Source organism: Gymnogyps californianus, chromosome 12, assembly GCF_018139145.2.
Source record: "Gymnogyps californianus isolate 813 chromosome 12, ASM1813914v2, whole genome shotgun sequence".
Taxonomy (NCBI): Eukaryota; Metazoa; Chordata; class Aves; order Accipitriformes; family Cathartidae; genus Gymnogyps; species Gymnogyps californianus.
In genome coordinates this window covers 13,905,202-13,926,327 of record NC_059482.1, presented here as the reverse complement: position 1 = coordinate 13,926,327, position 21,126 = coordinate 13,905,202, and the positions used below count along the sequence as shown (strand labels likewise).

At 43.6% G+C, this 21,126-nt stretch overlaps 1 protein-coding gene across 3 annotated transcripts in view; it reads right to left on the bottom strand.

Annotated features, from left to right (window-relative positions):
• Window positions 1-6,729: 6,729 nt before the first annotated feature.
• Window positions 6,730-21,126, bottom strand: part of C12H19orf12 (chromosome 12 C19orf12 homolog) — a 33,627-nt gene continuing 19,230 nt past the window's right edge. For 2 of the 3 annotated variants that reach the window (XM_050904122.1, XM_050904125.1), the window contains exons 2-3: window positions 10,618-10,794; window positions 6,730-7,796 (exon numbers count right to left, since the gene is read on the bottom strand). In XM_050904122.1, coding sequence (XP_050760079.1) covers window positions 7,531-7,796; window positions 10,618-10,777 — 426 coding nt within the window. In that variant the 5' untranslated portion in view covers window positions 10,778-10,794 and the 3' untranslated portion in view covers window positions 6,730-7,530. Of the gene's footprint in view, window positions 7,797-10,617; window positions 10,795-18,327; window positions 18,391-21,126 lie in introns of those variants that run through there. The other variant, XM_050904123.1, reaches the window with a different exon arrangement.

Sequence of the window (21,126 nt, the reverse complement as noted above, 5' to 3'; positions counted from 1 at the left end):
GCAGGAGACGTGGATCTCCTCCAGCTGGGAGGGAACGCCGGTGCCTGAGGAAGTACAGTCGAGGCTAAACACACACCTGCTCTGGCTCCATGATCTCTCTCACCAGAACCCTCCTCTCTCTGTAAGTGTTCAGGGGCTGATTCTGACTCAGCTGGGTGATTCTCCAATTATTTTGTCATAACATCTCAACACAAGGAGCTGCTCAGGGAGCTGCAGCGGGGCGAGGTAAAAATAAGACCTTCAAAGCTTTTGATTTGTTATATCAGTTTCGACTCCAAATTACGAAGATCATTCATCATATCTTATTGACTGATATAGAAGTAACAAACCCTTCATGCTGTCTTCAGATTACACGTACAAGGGAATATCTGAGAGCACTCTACTCCAAAGCAGCACGTCAGAGCACAGGAAAGATTTAATTTCACCCTAAATCACTCCTGCCCACTGATCCTGAGCAGGAAACAAGGAATACAAAACATTTGCATCCTGTTAGACACTCCTGTGCGGGGTCTAATTAGTTAAGGTCAAACACCAGTGTAAATCTTTCATTTCCCTGCAACAAAGCAAGTAGCTACATTTCACAACCTAGCAGTTTCTTCTTCATCCTGATTGCTGTGAACCTCTACTAACATTTATTACATTCCTCCTTCTTCGATGCTCATGTCCTGACTGCAGGATCGGAGAGTGGTTAGCTGCATAATAGTGCTATTACATTTTTGTAACACACCATTTCCTATGGATAGATTGCAACAAAAAACGCATTGAGGAACAAGATGGGAAGTTACTCAAGGTCACCCAGCAAACAAGCAGAAGAGCCAGCGAAGGTGATACCTCTTCCGAGGCCCAGCAAAATGGGCTCTCCACCAAGCCACGCTGCTGTACCTGCTGACAGCTGAAGGGTTATCTTTGTTGGAAGATCAGCAGTGACACTGGATGAGACCACACCATTTTGAGGGAATTGCAAAGTTACAGATGTTCAAATGCAGTGTCTTCACCAAATGTTGAAAGCCGTAATGTTCATGTTTGCCTAAATCCTTCCTGCTGAACAGTCATCCAAAGAAATGAATGCCTTCATTTTTGCAGACTTCAGAATAATTTTATATATTTACCTCTTAGGCTCTTCTGGAATTCATAAATCACACTTAATGAGAAGTATTAGCACACACTTACTGCAATTACATGATGAATGTTTGATTTCTGGCTTACAGCCTGAAAAATACATAGATTTCTCTGATCTCTAGAAAGGTAAAGATGAAACCTCATGTTTTAATTAGGGGCTAATAGCTTTAGTTCACTGCAATGCAAAGGCCTTTGGTTTTTTTAAAAGCTTTCCAACCCAGCTGAAAGTCTGCTATTCAATTAGTTTAGAGTTATACATCAGCTGGCCAAGCAATGACAGCCTTTCTAAGAAGCTAGTGCTTTCTCCATAAGAGCTTTTACTCTGGGGAAAAAATACATTGCTTTTACATCCTCTGGCTGCACTGGTGCTGCTAAACTGCTGGTGGAGGCTGAGCTCAGCAGGTCCTACCACTGCAGCTATGCAGGATTAAACCCTTGAGTCTGCCCATATTTCACTAGTGAGCACTAGCGGAGCTGCTGCAACACTGTGAGGAAAAAATGGAAAAATTGAATTTCCACATGAATCTGCATAGTTGCTAACAGAAATATTAAGACTGGTATAAATGCTGTATGACCAGAAATATGTGTATGTGAAAGCACCAGAACAACAATTAAAAGAGAGGCGATAGCGAGGGATGCCATTTCATCAAGTGGAGGAATGCATTGCTGCTGTCAAGCCCCGGAGGCCCCATGCTGGTGAGAGCACAGCACAGATGGCTCTTGATCAGAAGACCCCACACTGACAGCACGACAGTGGAGGAGGTTGCAGCAAATCACATATGCCAGTCCTCCTTCTGATAGCCCAACGGGCTAACAGGAAGACAATAGCAATAGGATATAAAAGATATCCTAAAGGATATAAAGGATTTGTCCAAAAACTTAGTTCATCATTGACAATCAAGAACAACCCAGGAGATGAACTGAGGATTTGACTCATCCTCCACGTTGTGCACAAGCAATCCTGGTCAGACCATTTGAGCAGGTCTGCCATGTGTAAAATCAATTTGCTTACTGACTTTGAATAATATAACCCTCTTCCCCTTCCATAAGATCTTTCAGTGAGTTTTGTAACACTAATTTCCCATAAACCAACCGAAAAGGAGAAAAGGCATGCTAACCACTGTCGGGTTGCAATCATCAGATTGCTGTCATCTGAACGAAACATGGACACTCTGGGTCTCAGTAGCTTTATGCCGTGTGTGCTAAACAGAATTTCACTTCAAAAGAAGAGCTATCTTGGCCCACCTGAGTCCTTTGCAGCACAAGCTTTCCTCCCTAAAGAAGAGGCGAGTGTTACCAGGAGCAGGTGACTGCAGACATTCCACCCCACCCCGTGCCCCACGCACTGAGGCATGTATGGCAGGAGCTATAAATCGTGAACTATGAGAGGGGAAAGCAGTTCTGCCAGGGCACAGCTGCCCGCGATCAGGCTACGGTGGATAGTACAACACATCGCACCACTGGAATCATCTCAAATTATATGGTAAGAAATAATCAAATAATAACAACAAACTGCTGGTAATACCACACCCCACTGTTACCGTCAGTCAGTAGTCATCACCTCACACAGCCCTCCATCAATAGCTGCGTGTCGTCATCACCACCTCACGCAAAAGCAGCTGAATGGGGAAGCTGGGTGACTGCCCAAAGTCATCCAGCAAACTATTGCTGCAGATCAGTTGGCTTCCTTGAACAAACTGCCCCTAGGCAGCAAAGCACCTCTCCAAACCACCCTGCTCTTCAGAGCCAGCAGGCACGGCAGGGGAGCAGCAGTCTACAGAGGAACCGCAGCCACTGGCTTCCCCTGGCAAGCAAGGAGCCCTCCACAGACGGTTGCACAGCACCCCCTCCTGCCAGCAGCCCACGGGAGACCTCTTTGAGAGAGATGGAGACTGTCTCATTTGGGAATGTTCTTCCCCAGCAAAGCCCTCGGCAGGTGTGGGTGTGCAGCCCTGGAAGGAGAGAGGCTGTCCTTAGAAAAACTGCCCACGTAATGCTAATCCGTGCTACTTTTCATACTGGAGTAAGAGGTGAGAGCTGATGTGGCAAAGACAATGCGAACGGGCTGAGCCAAGAGTCACCAGACCCTCCTTCGTGGGGCCTGTACTTACTCTGCAGAACCTCAGCTCTGTGGCTCAAAGCAGCTCTCTGCCTGACCACCTTTTGGGCAGATCACTGCTGCTGGCTAGGTTCTCACTGCCAGCTGTAAACTCAACATTGGTCAGTTAATGGGATCTCAGGGTTGTTCTGCTTGTACAGTTCTTTGTGCACTCTGGAGTCAGCGGGTCAACACAGGGAACCCTCGTCCACAGCAGAAGGATCTCACCAAAACTCTGTAAAACCTCCAGTTAATAAGAACTATAGCAACAAATTAGCCAGTGTCACAGGCACCATGGCGTGCCACCATGGTGTGCCACTGTGGTGCACCACCCTAGCACCCTGCTCTCTACCCTTAGTTCGAGGTCTTTGTTGCAGTTCTCATGCTGCCCCAGTGGACTAAGCCTGGGAGCCCTCTGCGATGCCATTGAGAACGGGACCTTTAGGAAGTCTGTGCTGTGACAGTGACTAGCAAAAGACTTTTCGCAGCCAAATGCTCCTCGGTCCTGCAGGGTCCACGTGAGCAGCAGTTACACATGGGCCAGTCGTACATGAGAGGTGAGCACCACTCCAAAGGCTGCGCAGGTAGAGCTGCTACAGGTGCAGACTTGAAGGTGATAAAACCGAACAAAGAAATGCAACCTCCCAAAAACAGGCAATTATTCTTTACTGGCTTGCCAGTTCACCTGTGGTCAATCAGTCTTTGCAAACTGGCTGCTGCTCAGCTCACAAAATCCGCTTGTCCTTCAGTAATCATGAGGGTAAAACCACCCTCCTCTGCCTGATTGTGAATTTTCTTACTATAATTAAATGTGACACGCAGCTGCAGTAAATATTTGTGCAGTCATAGCTCACATATGATAATCACCAAAACCCAACTTCATCAGGGAATGTATACAAATTCTAGCCTACTCTGTAGCTAGGCTGATATTTGTAAACTAATACAAATTCATTAAAGCCAGGAATTTAACAGACCACTAGCAAAAAAAGAAGTTACCCCTACTTTTAATGGAAAAAGATAACTGTTATCCATATACTGGGGCAGTCTCGATAAAATGAATTTAAGAAATAATCTGATTGCCACTAGAGGGCACATCTCAATTACTAATCTATGTTTGAATTCAGGATTGCCTTTTTTTTTTTTTAAAAAAGGTATTCCCTCTCTTTGCTAACATAACACTTTATAATCATGCTTGCTTTCTATTTTTAAATTAGACAGCTTAAAAAAACCCAACACATAGAAAAAAAAAGAATTTTTAACTAAAAATACACCATCTGCCAGTGAAAATCTAGCTTGATTCTGTCACATCTACAACCAAACCAGGTTAATAACCAGAATCACAGATGGTTTCTTTATATAAATATGTACATTTCCCCATAGTGACTCTTTCAGCTGCTTCCCAAAACTGCTGGCACGGCGTTACCTCATTTCCTAGGCGATAGCTGTGCCTTACACTTGGCCTGGACGTTATGCAGCTGGAATGGATTTCAGAAGATGCCATCCCCTGCCTGTGGCTGTTTCCAACACCAACAAGGGATGCAGCGGTGGACAGCCCTGTCTCTACCCAAGAACAGCAACAGATGGATATTAATACATTCTTGTGCAGCTGGTCTTTTCCTCAGATGATCAAATCTGCTGAAGGGTTCTTTTAACTTGCCCAAATCCCTGCATAAGGCTACACATCAAATATCACGGTGACCTTGATAAAATAGCATAGGGCTGTAGTCACAGCAATAAAGGTGGTATTTGATCCTTCTGCAGCATTCAACGGTATGAACGGACAGAAGCCACTAAAATACAAACAGCAAAACCATTGTGGAGGCCCATGCTCATTCTCCCTCGGTAGTTATGTATCAGGGTCTCCTCAATCAGAAGTGATTATTTCCCAATTTTTGTATGTCCAAACTCACTTGAGATGAACACGTGAGCTGGGTTCTGTTCTTGTTCTATTACCAGCAGTGAAATGTGTTTCAGACCAAACTGCAAACCTACTGCTACCACTTTGAAAACAGGTACCTGCCATCTTCCAAGAAGATCCACGAGCATCAAACCTGTTAAATAATGATACAGAGAACAAACAGAATTCAATTCACTTCTTCCTGGTTCTACTTCAGTCATCTGAAAACCTATGGAAGTTAGATTTATTATAATGACTGAGAGTGTGCTACTTTGTGGCACAGAGTCTAAAGCTTCTCGGGAGCTCAGGGGCAGCGGCGTTTAACATAAGCTAGACTGGCCCATGCAGAACTCCGAACTACTTGGACCAAACTTCTATGGGTACCTGTATGACACAAGCCCCCTTCATACGACAGTGAAGGCTGAAAGATCATAATTAAAACCAGTTTATCATTTCTAAGTGTGTAGTAAAAAGCATTTGAAAGAATAACCTAAGAAACAGAGTAACATAGAGTCCAAGACTAGGACTCACATAGTTTAAGCTCCACTCATGGCTATGACACTGATACGAGTGATAAAAATCAATTCACTGCCTAGGTTTGGGCTCCAATTTATGAATACGTGTAAAATGGGAGTCATAATAGATGTCTGAAACCACTCTGAAATCTGTTCATAATCTGTTTAAATACTGGATACTACTATAAATTAATTAAAACCAACACCTTTCCTATGGCCTGCTTTACAATCAGATGTCAAGTTCTTTCATGTCTGGGTTCAAACAGCTGATTATAAGATGGCAGGCTCCATCCTACTGTATCATTCAATCACCTGCTGCTGTTAGCAGTGTGTTATTTTGGAAAGAGTAAATTTAATTTGTGAAATAACCAGAAAACTGCAAATAAAGGTAACTGCCTTCATAAAAATAGTATTTTAAAATGGACATACAGAGTATGTAAAGTCTTAAAAAGCCAGTTCCAGTGTGTGTAATCTGTCAATGAAACTGAAAAAACACTGATTTCAGGCTTGGCGTTACAAAACTATGACAGGGTAAGGAGTGCCCACTTACCGTTCACTTCCATCTGTCTTTCACGTCACTGAAAAAGTGTTTTCAAATGATGAGAAGAACAATCACTGCCCTGCACTCCAGGCAGGAAAGTGCACTGAATTCATTAATGGCAAATTGTCCTGCAGAAGTAAATTACTCAAATGTATACAATAGCAACTTCTGAGTTTAAAGCTTTACCATTTAAAACTCAACTTCTAGAAACCTCACCACACTCAGAGAGATAAATCTTTATTTTAGGGGAAAAATGAAATTATCAGAGCAGTTTCACTTGTTTTTACATACAAAAGAAGGCACACCTGCACATTTTTCTACTTAGGAACTTCTCTTACAAGTGCCTTGAAACAAACAATGAACAACTGGCTGGGATATGTGACAACATTGCATTTGGAGTTTAACAGTGTTAACTGCAGCCAGCATGTTATCCCACACCACCACCACCACTGCTGCCAACTGCTGGCTGACCAGTAAAAAGCTGCCTTTTTCCTCACATTTCAGTACCCAGTTCTTAAAGAGTTGATTTACTTTAAAGCAAAAACACAGGCCACTATGATGCTTCTTATGAATATTTTAATGAAAACAGAGGACCAGCTGTTCAGATTCAGTCAAGAAACCAATGCTGAAATGACAACCCTAATCCTAGGGATAGTACAAAAATGGTAGATTCAGCTCCCCATTTTTACATTTTTTTAAAAGTGTATTCTTGCCATGCCTTCCCATTCTAGGACACCAGGAACTACTAATTATGCACAGTTTGTTTACCTGTTGCTTTAAATCTTGTTTAGGCATTGGCTTCACTTCTTACAGAAAGGAATAAATAACTCAAGAATTACAATAAAAATGCAACAAAGAATAAAATAAGGATTGAGATCTTTGAGTTCACAGTAGCATAACGTACTTTCTTATAACTTTCTTTCGCAGGACTGAAACAGACAGTAGGTAAAATTCTTCAAAGTGCCCTAGCTACTTTGGCACCTATATGTCATTCACAGAAGAAAATTAAAGCACGTACACAAACAGGATTAAATCTCCTAAATAAAACACAATGACTTTGAAAATTTTAACTAGTGATACATTAGCGTAAGAGAAGCGTAATTCCCTTCAGTGATTTTGAATGCAGTCCTAGTGCAGAGTAATTCAAAATTACATAGCAAGTCAGTGTCAGGATAATGCAGTAATCTAATACTATCCTTACAAAACAAAACAAACAAAAAACCCAACTCCAAACCCCAAAATAATACTTAGATCTGCCTACATTCATAATTAGTACTGATAACTAATAATTGCTATGTTGGAGAATCACAACTGCCAGAGTAAAATTCATTACACCGTAAAAAGCCTGCTCTGGAAAGGTTTATTCTCCATACTGTATCTCTGCTCTTAGCTCTTTGGAGAGGTAATTTATCAGCACTGCTGTCAACTTCTGCTGGAGACTAGCATTTCCCATTACAAGAGCAGTCAGCTGAGCAATATCAGTCCAGTCTAAGCGCCTGAGAATAACAATGGCTTCATCATAGAGCTTCTGCTGCTCAGCAGGAGGCAATTCCAATAAAATCTGAGGGACCGGCCTGAACTGTCCAGCATTCATCCAGGCACCAAGCAATCCACCAAATGCTCCTCCTAGAAAAGAGAGAGAGATGTTACTCTTTACCAATTAAGGTTACAACCTGAAATTCTATCCATAGCCTTCATCAACAATGTTCCCACCTTTATTAGAAATCAATGCAGAGTTGCATATGTGTCTACTTTAGGTTTATAGATGATGTTCAAAGCACCAAGAAGGATTTTTAAAGCTTTTTACATCCACAGCAATCACAAAGGAACTCTTTACACAATCAAAGCTAATAGCTTCAAGCTAGAAATCAGAAACAAAATAACACTCCTTAGTGCACTGGTCTCTTTAGGATAAGCTCTACTACTAAATAAAACCATGCCCAAGGAAAACATCTTACCGACAATTGCCTTACCACTGCCATTAACACATAATCTCTTACTAGAGATTCCCAGAACAATCCAAGTTTTCTGCTTCTGAAGTCCACCCCTCAGAAGGTGCTCACAGAGACCAAACCTGTCAGCTTTGTGGGGTTAGACACATTCATGTATTCATCTACCAAATCAACACCCCACCGGCACCACCCACCCCAGCTGGCCAAGAAATGCTCTGGTAACTAGAGTGGTTCCAGGTCATCAGGATAACAGCAGAGGGATCCTCTACAGCTGACATGATTGCGGCTGCTGCTGAGAAACCAGTGTAACACTCCTACATGGCTGTTCTCTTTCAAAGAGTTACCAGTCTAACTTGCAACACAGCACTCTCCGACAGGAATTCACATGACTGACACTGCTGTCCAGAGACACAGACATCCTGGTGAAAGGAAGGAGAACCCTCACAATGGAGGGCCGTCAGAACCGACTCTGCCGCCAAAACTCCCACCCCAGCAACTGCTCCTAAAAAGTCATTTATGCACTCACAGGGATGCAGTTTTTCGTTAGACAAAAACTCCTTAATTTGCGCACTTTACTCAGCTGGCAATTTTTCCCATGTTACCACAGAAATACTTGAAAGCCTATGATGGCTGAATTCATCTTCAAGGAACTTTTATGAGAACATCAATATCTGATTTAGGAGCACTTAATGCAAAAGCCACTACAAGTATTGATGTCTAAGTTCCTAGTTTATTGAGACAAGATTTGTTACATGATCACACTTTTTCCCCCTAAGCAACACATCCACAATCCATTCTTCTCAGAGCAAGCAGTCCTTAGAAAGCACGATACGCTGCAAGTTTCTCCAGCGACCACTGCAGATGGAAGGTAACCCATCCTCTAATTCTTGGTGCAAGGCAGCAATAAGGACAATCCCTGCCATCCAGTTCCACACCTATCCAGGCTGTTTGTGCAAGTGAAAGTGCACTTGATTGCAAATGTCCCTGTAACTGTCCTAAAACCCACTAAAGACCCAGGGTCGTTTACCTTTGCAATTTTTAAAGTTAAATGAGGGTCTTCCGATTTAGACATCGGGACACAGCTTTTGGTATACTTAGTACTTATTATGTATACTTATTATTGTATACTTTTGGTATACAGTAATAGGTATACTTGTTCGAGTGCCTTCATCAGTGGCTGAAGAACACCGAGCTTGACTGGGAGACATTATGAAAGCTTAAACAAACACTTAAACAAAATGAGAAAACACATCCAAGAATAACTTCAGTGTTTCTCATCATCTCACACAAGAATGAGGCCACTTAAATTTTTGCTTCTACTTCTGATTTACAGCTTACAAATTTCTTACAAAAGCTTAATTTCACTTCTTTGTTCCTGATAACTTCAGTCATGCATTCGTCAAAACATTATTTTTGGCTATTAATTAAGCTCTGTACTTGTACCGGGAGTAAATACACAGCTTCATTTTGCATTTTCTGTTATCACTGCTCACATATTATTTGCTTATTTTTTGTAACTCAACCTTGCTAACCCTCATGCACGCATACTGCAATTCACTCCAATACCAATAAGCCCGTGAAATTGCTGGAACTGCTCGCAGGAGTAAGGAGCATTCAAGGACCAATGCCCACATGACTTCAGCGACAAGGCAGCTTTCAAACCAGACAACTCTTAATTCAAGAGATACAGGGGAGATACAACTCTTTACTATTAGACTCTGGCCTTCCTGTAATTTTCCATAGAAGGAACAAAAGCAAAGTGACAGGGAATAACAAATTCCAGAGGAAAAAACCAACTTCACCCAGAAGTGGATAGCAGGTACTTTTAAAATACAGAAATAAACATGATTTTTAATAAGATCATTAGGAAGATGATCCTGTCCCCTGCTAAGGCTGACTAAGAATACTTATTCACCCTCGCTTTACATCCCAATTTTCTTTCTTCTGTGCCACTAGGTACCAACATCCCCCCTGACTGCTACCATCGTCTCTTGTGCTCCTTTGCCCCTGCCTCACCCCTCTCCTCTCCACTCCCCCACTGCAGCGCTGGAGCAGAGCCTGCACTCATGAGCTCAGAGCCTGTTAGTTTGCTCTCTGTTTCGTCCCACACCTCGGACACTGGTGTACCTCAGCAGATGGGAACCAGGGCTCTACCCACCAAAAGCAAACGATTTCTTGACAGCTTGTTCAAAGGGTTTCAAAGGCGCCACTCATCTCAACCTCAGACTTCTGGATGGCTTCCCGTTTGCTGCACAGGAGTCAAAGTCAGCCAGGTCACTATCACCCTAGAAGGAAACACTGACACATGCCTTCCTGATGCACACCTTGTTTCTAAAAAGCCGACATACAACATGTCATCTTGTTAAAGTCCAGTTACATGAAATCTCAGTGTTGTGTGTCCCTTTCCTTCAACCTATACCTACTACACAGACTTCCTAGTTTCTTTACTCAGGGAGTTAACCACAGTTCTTGTTCCTAGAGGAAAACACACTTACCTACAGCGATTCCAGGTGGACCTCCCATCAGACCCCCAATAAATGCTGTTGCACCTGCCAGCAGTGCTCCTCGACCAGAGTGTTTGACAGCAGCCTTCATCCCCTTCTCCTGAGAGAGATGGTAGAACAGTTGCATCACATCATCAACATTGATGGGCATCTTGGCAAGTTAAGAACCTGGAAAAGACATTTTAAGTTATCTTTTGTCACTGCAACATGGACTAAATCTTGCTGCTAAATGAATTTTAGAAAAAAACAGAGTTCAGCAGTCTGTGAGACTAAAAGGACAGAGGCACAGTCACTACAGGAAAAAAATAAATTGGCTTTTTCATTTCTGGAAAAACCAAACCTATTTGCAAACAGCTAAAGGTTACTGAAACTGCAAATGAAACCACAGAGTAGACAAGAAAAATCTGTTTTTATGACAAATTCAGAAGACCAGACAAGGACAAGTACCAGCAATGAGAGACCTAAGAAAGTTTCTATCCAATTCTACAGTACATTGCCTTTGCCTCGAGCAATTGCAGCGTGCGTTCAGCATTGCGCACAGCACCGGGAAAAAGACAAAGCAGAACCTCACTCTACCACAACTAGCAGATTATAATTGACAAATCTGTTAGGTATTTTCTCCATGTCCTAATTCTTGCCACAAATCAGTTGTTTGTCTTCACGTATCAGTTGTTCTCCCTGTTTTGTTACATGCTTAAACACTTCCACACTGATTTCTGAAGGCGGGAGGCTGTCTATAGCAAGCAAGAAGAGCCTGAGGAAGGGAACAGATTTCAGAAGGAGTCGGAGGAGACCTGGGACTGGGAATAAATGGGTAACAACTCTGGAGACAGAGCATCAGAAATGCAGGGGTGTATGTGTACGGCGGTCAGGACTCAGAGCAGACATGCGAGACGACTCTCATGCGTATGAGGAAGCAGAGAGATGGGACCTCAGCCCCCTTACACGCAGTGACAAGTCCCCAGCGTGGGGCAGATACCTGCCCCCGAGAATGATCCCTCCGGGACGAAACCTTTTCCACCTCATTCACTTGCTGCTGCTGCTGCTGCTGTCGCCTATCTAAGCCCACTCATTTACGTAGAAGCCCACAGAGAGCATGGCTACCCATCGCTGCTGCTGCGGCCACCGCTGACAAAAAGAGCAGCAGGGCATGCCTGGGTGAAGGTTCCAGTCCCCAATCCTGCAGGCACGGGAAGCCACAGTATTGCACTGAACGCAACCCTGAGAAAAGGCACATGAACATGACCTAGTTAAAAAAAAACCCTAATACAGGGCACCTTTTTAGAATTTCTGCATATTAGATATTCTTTTCCCCAGGTTGCTTGCCTTGTCACAGCAGGTAAATCAGGAGGCATAACAGTAGCAAACGTGCCTCAGAGTTGCAGGTGCCAGCAAGTGTAGTGAGCAAGGAAAGAGGCTGCATGAAGAAACAGTATGGCTTCTCTGCTTTAAAAAAGAAAAGATGCTACCTGAAGAAAAAGATTTTACCCCTTATTTTGCACCTAATGTTTGCTTGCTGTTAAGCCAGCCACTTGAATCAAACTTTTTAGAAATGGTTACTACGCTCTAACTTTTCCAGGCACCCATCCTGCAGTCTCAGAGAGATATTTGCAAAAATGCCGACCCCTCAAAATAACAACTGAATTCAAACGCAGCTCTGCTTGAGTACGTTGTCACACAATACCACGCACTGAAAAATCCATCTTTGGCTTTCAGTTTGGCAAAGCAAGTGGATGCCTTTGACTTGAACAACTACTTTAACGACAGGAGAACAGACAGAGATACTAAGAATACCCTCATCTCATGTTGCAAAAATAGGTTCAATACTAATGAAAGACACTGATTCAGACCAATGAGAACAGAGGAAAACCCATAAAGTGAAATTAAGAAACTCCATCCCCACAGCAAAGTTGGAGGCGTGTTCAGTAAATAAGGCCCAAGGACTTAGCACTGAACAGTAAGAAAAAGCTCCCTCCTTAAGCAAATACCTTCCACTCTGCACAGCAATTGAGGAAAGGGCTTGTGGGGGTGGGGTGGGGTAGGGGGAGTATTCAACATGATTAAAAATATAATCACAAATACACAGAAGGCACAGATTTATTGTTGCATATGTAACATCTATCGAACAGGTGAGTGTTGCGTTTTCCAGCCTCTAGAACATTTTAATCCCAGTGCCTGTGCAATGCTTTCTCAGCCCAAGCCAACTTGTCTTCAAGTCTTTCTTGAACAGATCTCCTCAGTGCAAAGTGAAAGTGGAGTGGTATCCCATGATTTTTCATATTAAAAATTAACTACCATGAAAGCGAAAGCTTTCTTTTGCACTAAAATGGCTGACTCCAAATCATCTGTATCACTGCAGTATCCAAGCACTGCTGACACTAAACAAAAATCTGGTTTTTGGGATCACATATGCTCCATAGCTGCAGAGGCGCCCAGTAGGAAATTCATCAAATAGTTGCATTTCTCTCACTACTTCATTCATCTTCATGCCAGTCTAAGGAAAACATCAAAGTTCTTCATTTTACCACCGTTGCTTTTGGTTTTTTGGCAGGCTTATGACACAGCAGTGTATCAGAATGGCAGTGCGTGCTGGCTAGTGACAGCAGAGTGACACACACTGCTTCCAGAGTTATATATTATCTCATTCAATATGACTGAAGCTCAAAGTAATAAACAAATGGCTGCCCTGTTCATCCTAGAGCAGTAGGAAAAAGAAACCCAAAATATACAACTGGTACAGCTCACACTGCCAAGCCTGGTAATGTTGGAAAATGAGAAGATTAACTATTTGGTTTTACCTTCTCAACAGAAGGTGAGCAGACTGCCACTCAGAGTAACATTCACAGCAGCACCGAGAAGTGTTAAGTGCTGCAGGATTCAGTTCCTCCCCTCAGTGAGAGGGGAGCTGATTTGTGCTTGGAGTGCAAAAGTGATCAGCTACTCTGGGGTTTCTCTGAATAAATAAAAAACTCTTTCATGACTAGATTCAAAGTGCAATTGGCGTAAGAGTGAAAAAAACCCAGACCATAATGAAAACAGGAATCACACTACTATCTGGTGGCGTACAAAGTGTGGCAAACACACGAATTCGTAATAACCTATTAGTCTCAAGGTAAAGCAGAAACATACTGGAACTCAAGCAATTGTAAGTATTTTTTCCCTAGTAAATTATTTTACTGCTTTACTCCCCTCACAACTTCCCAAAGGGAATTTCCACTCGCAAAATTAACATTTACTTGGGGTTTTTTGCCTTGATTGAAGAAGGTTCTTGGCACAGCAGAGCCGTTCCTGCTTAATTCCAAATGTGAGCATCACACTCAAAGACATTACAAGGAGCACTCATTTTCTCTCAACTCTTACAAGTATTTCTACAATCTCTTAGCATATTCACTATATTTTAAGTCCTGCAGTGAATTTTAGTCAATACAGTAGCTGATGCACAGCACATACAAGTTGTTTCTTTTTTAAACTGTACATATAGAGCACTAGTGGGAGCCTTTAAAACATAAACCACATATTACAACACATACCCATAAAGTAATCCCAGAGATTCCTACATTCAGCGCAAAGACACAGATGAGAGGACCAACATTGCAGAGATCTTTTACGAAGTGACACCATTATGAATTTCTTTGAAAATTTCAGGTTCTGATGAAGAATCAAGGTGCTCAATCAGGTGATTTTCAGTGAGCATGTATTCTTTTTAACCATACACTACAGGCCACGAAAGCAGGATATTTTGACAACACATTAACAAGCTGCAGCACAGAGACTCCACAAGAGTTTAACCTGCTACTAGGACAAGCAGCCATGGGAAAAAAAAAAAAAAATAAAAATCAGCAGACAGCTAGCTTTAGGCTGAGGAAATCAAACAAAAGGCTTATAAAGCTCTGCAGCTGCAAACCTCTAACACCTCACAGACTGGTAAGGTCTGTAAGAAGCCAACTGCAAGAATGCAGAGCATAAAGTTGTGGCTGACATCAACCTAATGATCAGAATCACTGGGTGAGCAGAATAGGAAGATAAGCATATTTGAAAATGCCAGTGAACTACAAGGGAGCAAGCATCCTACCCCAGGTTAAAAGGAGCTGTAAGTTTTATGTGTCAGAGGCAGAACCAGATGACAGCCAAAAATATTTATAAACTTGGATTGTGTAACTGACAAGTAAACAAAAGTGCAATTTGAGTCTAGCACCAAATTATTTTCTACAGAATCCACCCAGACATTAAGAAACACTAGGAATGTAAAATACTGGATTTGCACTAATGGAGAGATAGAAATGTCAATGACATCCATAAAATTGGGCTGGCTTTCAGAGGTGCTGAGTCCCCACAGCTCCTACTGACTTCACATTGCATTGAGAATATTCACCGCTTCAAGAAAAAAAAACAAACCCAAGAGTTTTGGAAAATGAAATTGCTGAGAAACCAAGCTTTACTGTAAAACAGACCTTCCTTTTTTGTTCTACTGCAATACAGTGGCTGCATTCCTCTTCTCTTTGTGGTCTCCCCAAATACGCATCTGAGATGTTAGACTCTGTACTTCTCTCTGACTGAATTAGATTATGCTCTCTCTTCCACCCTAAGGACTGGGGAGCAAAGTGAGCAACGATCCTGCTCTACCTATCCAAAAAGAACAATAACATCATGTGTTTGTACCTCATCTCTGAACCTACAACCAACGGGTTTTACTAAAAAGTGCATTCCTCTCAGAACTAGTTTATTACTTCTTAAGAAGAAAAATGCCATAGAAAGAATTAAAACAACAAAAGTATCACATCATACCCAACTCACTGAAGTCCTATTAATGCAAACAACCAGAGAGGGTCCCCAGATTAATCTATGGTGTGAACCTCATTTCAGCTCTTTCCTATTTAACATTCCCATCTCATTACCCTACTTCCCCCTTCACAGAATGATGACTTTAGACAGGCAAAAGCCCTTTTATCCCCTGGGCTCACTGTTTCGCTTACAGAAAAATGAACACCCTCCCAAATGTCCACACAGGAGATAGTCTAACCAGTACACAGCCTGGCCCACCGCTGAGCTGTCCTCACTGCTCCTTACAACCTCCTGTTGAGTTAATGGAGTATACTCTTCAGTAAACATCTCTACAGTGTGCATGTACATAGAACAAAAATCACCTACAGGACAAACTCCAAACCTACCAAGCAATGAAGACATAGGTCTAAGTCCTCTTACCCGGAACTAACTTTATCTTGGTGGACGCCATACAGCGATAAGCAAGAACGTAGGGCGAGAATCTCCATACAACTGCTAGAAAGCATACACCTGATCTGTGTAGATCTTCAGACTGAAACTTCAAGACAACAGCAAATATTTATGCAAGCACAGATGCCCAGGAGATAACCCTGGACAATTTCTTCTGTCTCAACTGTACAGCAACAGCTCTATCTGTATTGCAACTTTTTATAATAAATATGAGATCAGCACTAGAGCAAAGCCAAACGCAAAGTACTCGGCAACTGAGACAGACTAAAGAACACAACTTCACAAACAACAGCATGCACAAAGATCTGACGATGATTAAACAGGCCAGAAGTTCATTAACTATTTCAATAATAGCTGGTGGACAGGCAGGGAATCAAGATATTCCTATCTGCAAAGGAGGACTGTCTCATCACTGGTCCATACGCATACTGTTGGCTTGAGTAGCATTCGTGCTCCTAAATCACCACTTTCTGAAAGTCCTACCTTTAGAGCCCAGTCTAGTATTTAAAACCTGCAAAGCAGTTGGTCTGTCTGATTTAAATCATGATTGGCATCAGCAGCCAGTAAAACTTGGTTTAAATATACTAGTTTTAACCCTGCTCTGCATTTGTAATTTTCAGTTATTTTGCTAAGGAAGGGTTCATTCCTAGTTCTTCGTGTAAAGATTAACACATGCTGATTGCCATTCTTATCTCAGTATTTGGTACTTTCCCAACCATGAGGATTCACTACATCTACAAATATTTATTGTAATATAATTATGTTCCTGACTATACATTTATTCAGATGTCCGATTTTTTGAGTTTGAATTATACTAAGAGATGGTAAGAAACTCATGTATTTGCTAGACAATCTGAATTCAACTGAACTGCACAAAAGGGCATTTTAATATTGTTTTGTAAGAACTGCGACCTTAAGAGCGTTGCTTACTTTCTTCTTTTGTATATTTATCAAAGCATGTAAATTTATCAAAGCACTTAATTGGTTTATTTAACAAAAGAGGCAACAAATTTACTCATTATATGAACAAACTACTTCTAGGAACCTAGGAGCTGATTGTACAAGGCTCTTGGATGCCTAAAAATGCAGGTAAATATTCAGCAGGAATTACCTCCTTCCACTGAGATTAAAGGAAATTTGGCACCTAACCTGTTTAGGCACTTAGGATATCCCACTTACCTGGACTGCTAAATTACAAAGCATCTGTGAAAGGCTGGCCATAACTCCTTCAGCCCTTAAATTTATTTAGACCTACTCAATGTCTTTCTAATTTATAAATTAAGGGTGAAATTTTTTTTCATTTCCTAGCCAGCTTCTCCATTTTGAAGGCAGTATTTGAAAAAGCTACAGCTCGCTTGCATCAGCTAGCTGATATTGAAACCAAGACAATTAGACTTTCAGTCAAGAAAGAAAAAAAGAGCTGACACTTGGAAAACACAAATAGCAGAGGCTGTTCCCCTGTTCCACTTGGCGCAGCACACTACAGTGGTATCTTCAAAATATGAACTAAGCCTGAAAATTAAAGATGCTTTCCCTGACTGACTACAAAAACATAAACTTCAGCTCATTAAAATTAATCAACATGTTCTGAATGTTTTAAAATTTATTAAAATCTTTATGACTAAAATAGGCTGAGCATAAAATGTAATTATAAACTCTTTCAAACAGCTGAAATTTAATTACACTTCAGATGTTTTTTATTTATTTTCCTACAACGCCAATTTCAGGTTTACTATTGCTGAAACGATGACACAGCCGCAATGTAAGTTGGGGAAAAAAGAAATCACAAGTTAAAGGAGAATTCAATCCGATCTGAAGATTTTTAAGGCTCTTCTCGCCGTATCCAAACGACGCCCTCAACGCCAGGGCCGGCCCCCGAGGCCGGAGCGGCGGGTCGCCCGCCGGGGGGCGGCCAGGGCACGGCCCGCCCCAGCGACTCTCCCATGCCGCCCTCCCCGCGCCGGCCCCGGCCTCCGCCGGGCTGTGGGCCGCGGCGCCCCGGCCCCGCTCCCCACAGCGCCCGGCTGCCGCAGCCGCAGCCGGCCTCTTCTGGAATCTTCCTGGCCGCCGCAAACGCAAACCGCGCTGACACCGGGCCGGCGTGGGGGCTCCCCGGGAAGCGGAGGGGACAGCGAGGCCCGCCCGGCCAGGGGGCACGCACCGCCGCGGCACCGGCCCCCTCGGGCTGAGCCGGCGCCGAGCCCCGCCGCGGCCCTTCCCTCCCTCCTTCTCCCTTCTCCCGCCCGCCTACCTCAGCCGGCACTCCGCGCGGCGCCCGGCTCACGCGAGGCCGGGAGGAAAACGGATGCGGCGGCGCCGGGGGAGGAGCGCGGCCCGGCGGGGCGACCCCCGCGCAGCCCGGCCTCCTGCCCTGCCCTGCCCGCCCCAGGGCCCGCGAACCCCGGCGCCCCTCCGGCGCTGGCGCCTGCCCCGCGAGGGGCCGCCGAGCCCGCGGCAGCCCGCCCTCACCTCCGCGCCTGCCGGAGCGCCCTGGGAGCGGGGCGGCGGCGGCAGGCCCCGGGGAGTGAGCCCGGCTCCCTCCGCTACAGCCGGCCTCTGCAGCAGCTCCCGCGCTTGCTCCATGGGGAAAGCGCCTCAGCCCGCGGTGGCGTTTGGCAATCGGTGTTGGTGTGCCGCCTCCGCCTCCCGCCTGCCCCCGCGGCGGCACCGAGAGCAAACCCGGCCCAGGCCCCCCAGGGCGGGCGGTGCGCCCCGAGCCGCGGTGCTCGCTTACCGGCCCGGCCCAGGCCGGAGGTCAGGCGCGGTGTAACCGGTCCTGGAGCCTGGTGCTCATTTTGGAAGAGCACAACGCGCCCCGGGGAGCATCTGCCGCTCCTGCGCGCGGACACGGCCTTGGTGAAGGATATGACAAAATGTCACAGTATTTTCAGGTACGCTGTTCTGGAAGAGCACCTCCCGATCCCAGCTGAGCTGTTACAGGAGGAGGAAGAAAGGGACCGCCTGCCACAGAATGCTATTAGGACATCCCTGGCCCTAATCTGAGAATATAATCTGAGAATATTTTTGCATACTTTTCATCCAGGTTTATTTCAGTCATCAGCTCGGTAAAGTGCACCATATGTAATCAAACAAGCTATGCACTGAAGCAGTGTTAAACAGCTGTGTCACATATGGCTCTTGAAATATCACACTGTTTCTTAACGCCAGTAGAATCTTTGAAAAGTTACTGCCTAATGTTAAAAATGCTGCTGTTTCCCAAGAATGGATTATTAACAGAGGTTTTTGGTTTTGTCAACTGAGCCTTTATTATGATTTCATTTCTGATTTAAGGTAAACCATCCCCCCTCAGTTCCTTGTTGAGAAGATGAAAAAGCAGGATGAGGAAAAGGAAGAGGAATATAACTCTCAATTTTTGTCCCTTTCCTGTGGCTGCACTGGGGACTTCTTAACCTCCCCATGCTTTATACGATCGCATAAAATAACTCTCTGTGTAACAACTCAAAATGTTACAGGTCTACTGGTGCTCTTGATTTTTATGATTTGGATGTAAAAAGCAAATGTAATTCCTAAAATGAGCAAAGAACCAAAATGCCATGTACATTTTAAAAAGTAACACCCACAATTCCAGCTGTAAGCAGCTTTCCAAGGAGGAAAATTAAAAGCAATGAAGTCTGCCAACCATTGCAGGAGGGAATTTTTATCACTCTATCCCAAACTGAATCATTACTTCACTATGGTTAAAAATAAACACAGGTTATTAGGGCTACATCTGCAAGTATTTATTAGGTCTATTTTTTTCTATGGTAGAAGTTACTAAAATGAAAAATGTAAGATAGCAGTGCAGAGTGTATCCTTTAAGGATATACATGCTGCTGTAAATCATCGTACACTCTCAGATAAATTGACTCTGTTGAAGTCAGTGGGAATCTGGGTATCACAATCAGCTGGATTAAGATTTGATTCTGTACGTAGTTACCAGCCAGCATCTGATGGCATGCCTGTTATTCTCCTTGGTGAGCATTAACCGATACACATGAATCAGCACACCACCCATTCCACCAAACATTCTGTGAGTTTGGGCTAAACAACAGCACAGAAGTCCTGTTCTTGGTCTTACTGAAGCAGCAAGACCCTTTCTCCCGACCATGTTTGCTACCCGGCGGGCTCCATCTGCTGGCTGCCCACACCTCGCCATCGCAGGGGTCCGGCTACACGCTTGCCGTTCGGGAAAAAGTCACCCTAAGTGCGAGAAGGCACAGCTCTGCTGGCTGTATTCTCTTTTACAGGATTGTGTACTCTGGCTGGATCTGTCACTGTAATTCTAGTGTGTATTTATGCATTTCAACATGCACTCTTAACAAACAATTAGTACCCGAGATAAACGTTCACGTGCTTCTTAAATTCTAGGAGCTGGTAGAGTGAGAGCAGTTCAAGGTGGTCCTGCTGCAAATCGGATCCTGCCAATAATTTCACTGTATTCACTGAAGTATGCTGAGCTCCTACAAGTACTAGATGTCATTGCTATTCCTATATCGTAGTACTCTTTGTCCCCTTTATCAGCATTGATTCACTATTTAATTTCCTTTATCAGGATGTTTTACATCTTTTTCCTCTTCAGGTTACTAGGAAGTCCATACTTTTAAAAATCAAGAGGAAAAAAAATTCCCTTTCGTCTCCCAAAATCCTCAAGTCATCTGCCAAAAGCAAGCATCAGAAATCAACCACAGCAATGGTGCATTGGCATTCTGGTTTGATGAGCCACTTGGCAGATTTCTGTCAAGTCCTTCCCTAACATACAGCAGAACCCAAAATAACCACAAGCCAGTTCAGCACGTCCTCAGCATGCTGGGTTCACAGCATATTTTCACAGCTTTTGTCACACTAGGAGATAGGCCAAGGGGCGCCAGGAATGATTTCAGCTGGAGATAGACTGTTGCTACCAACAGAACGATTCATTCTGGCTTTCAGCCTGCTCCTTACAGGGTCTCAAGAAAATGCCCATCAGGAGCAGGCTCGGTCTGGAGGAACTGTCCAGAAATACCTGATGCAATTATCTGAAATACCTATTACCTTCACAGGAGACCATGACAGATTTTTTTAAGATGAGGCACTTAATCTTGTTGGACAGAAAAAACCTGTTTCTCTAAATTTTCTTCTGTGCCAGAGATTCCCAGAGAAAACACGAGGATTAGGCAACTGTATGTGACAGACTTAGTTTCATCATTTCATCTAGTTGCATTTCCCTCCCCCCCCCCCGTCTTTAAATTTCTTATCACAATGGCAGGAAAAAAACATTCAAAACTTGAG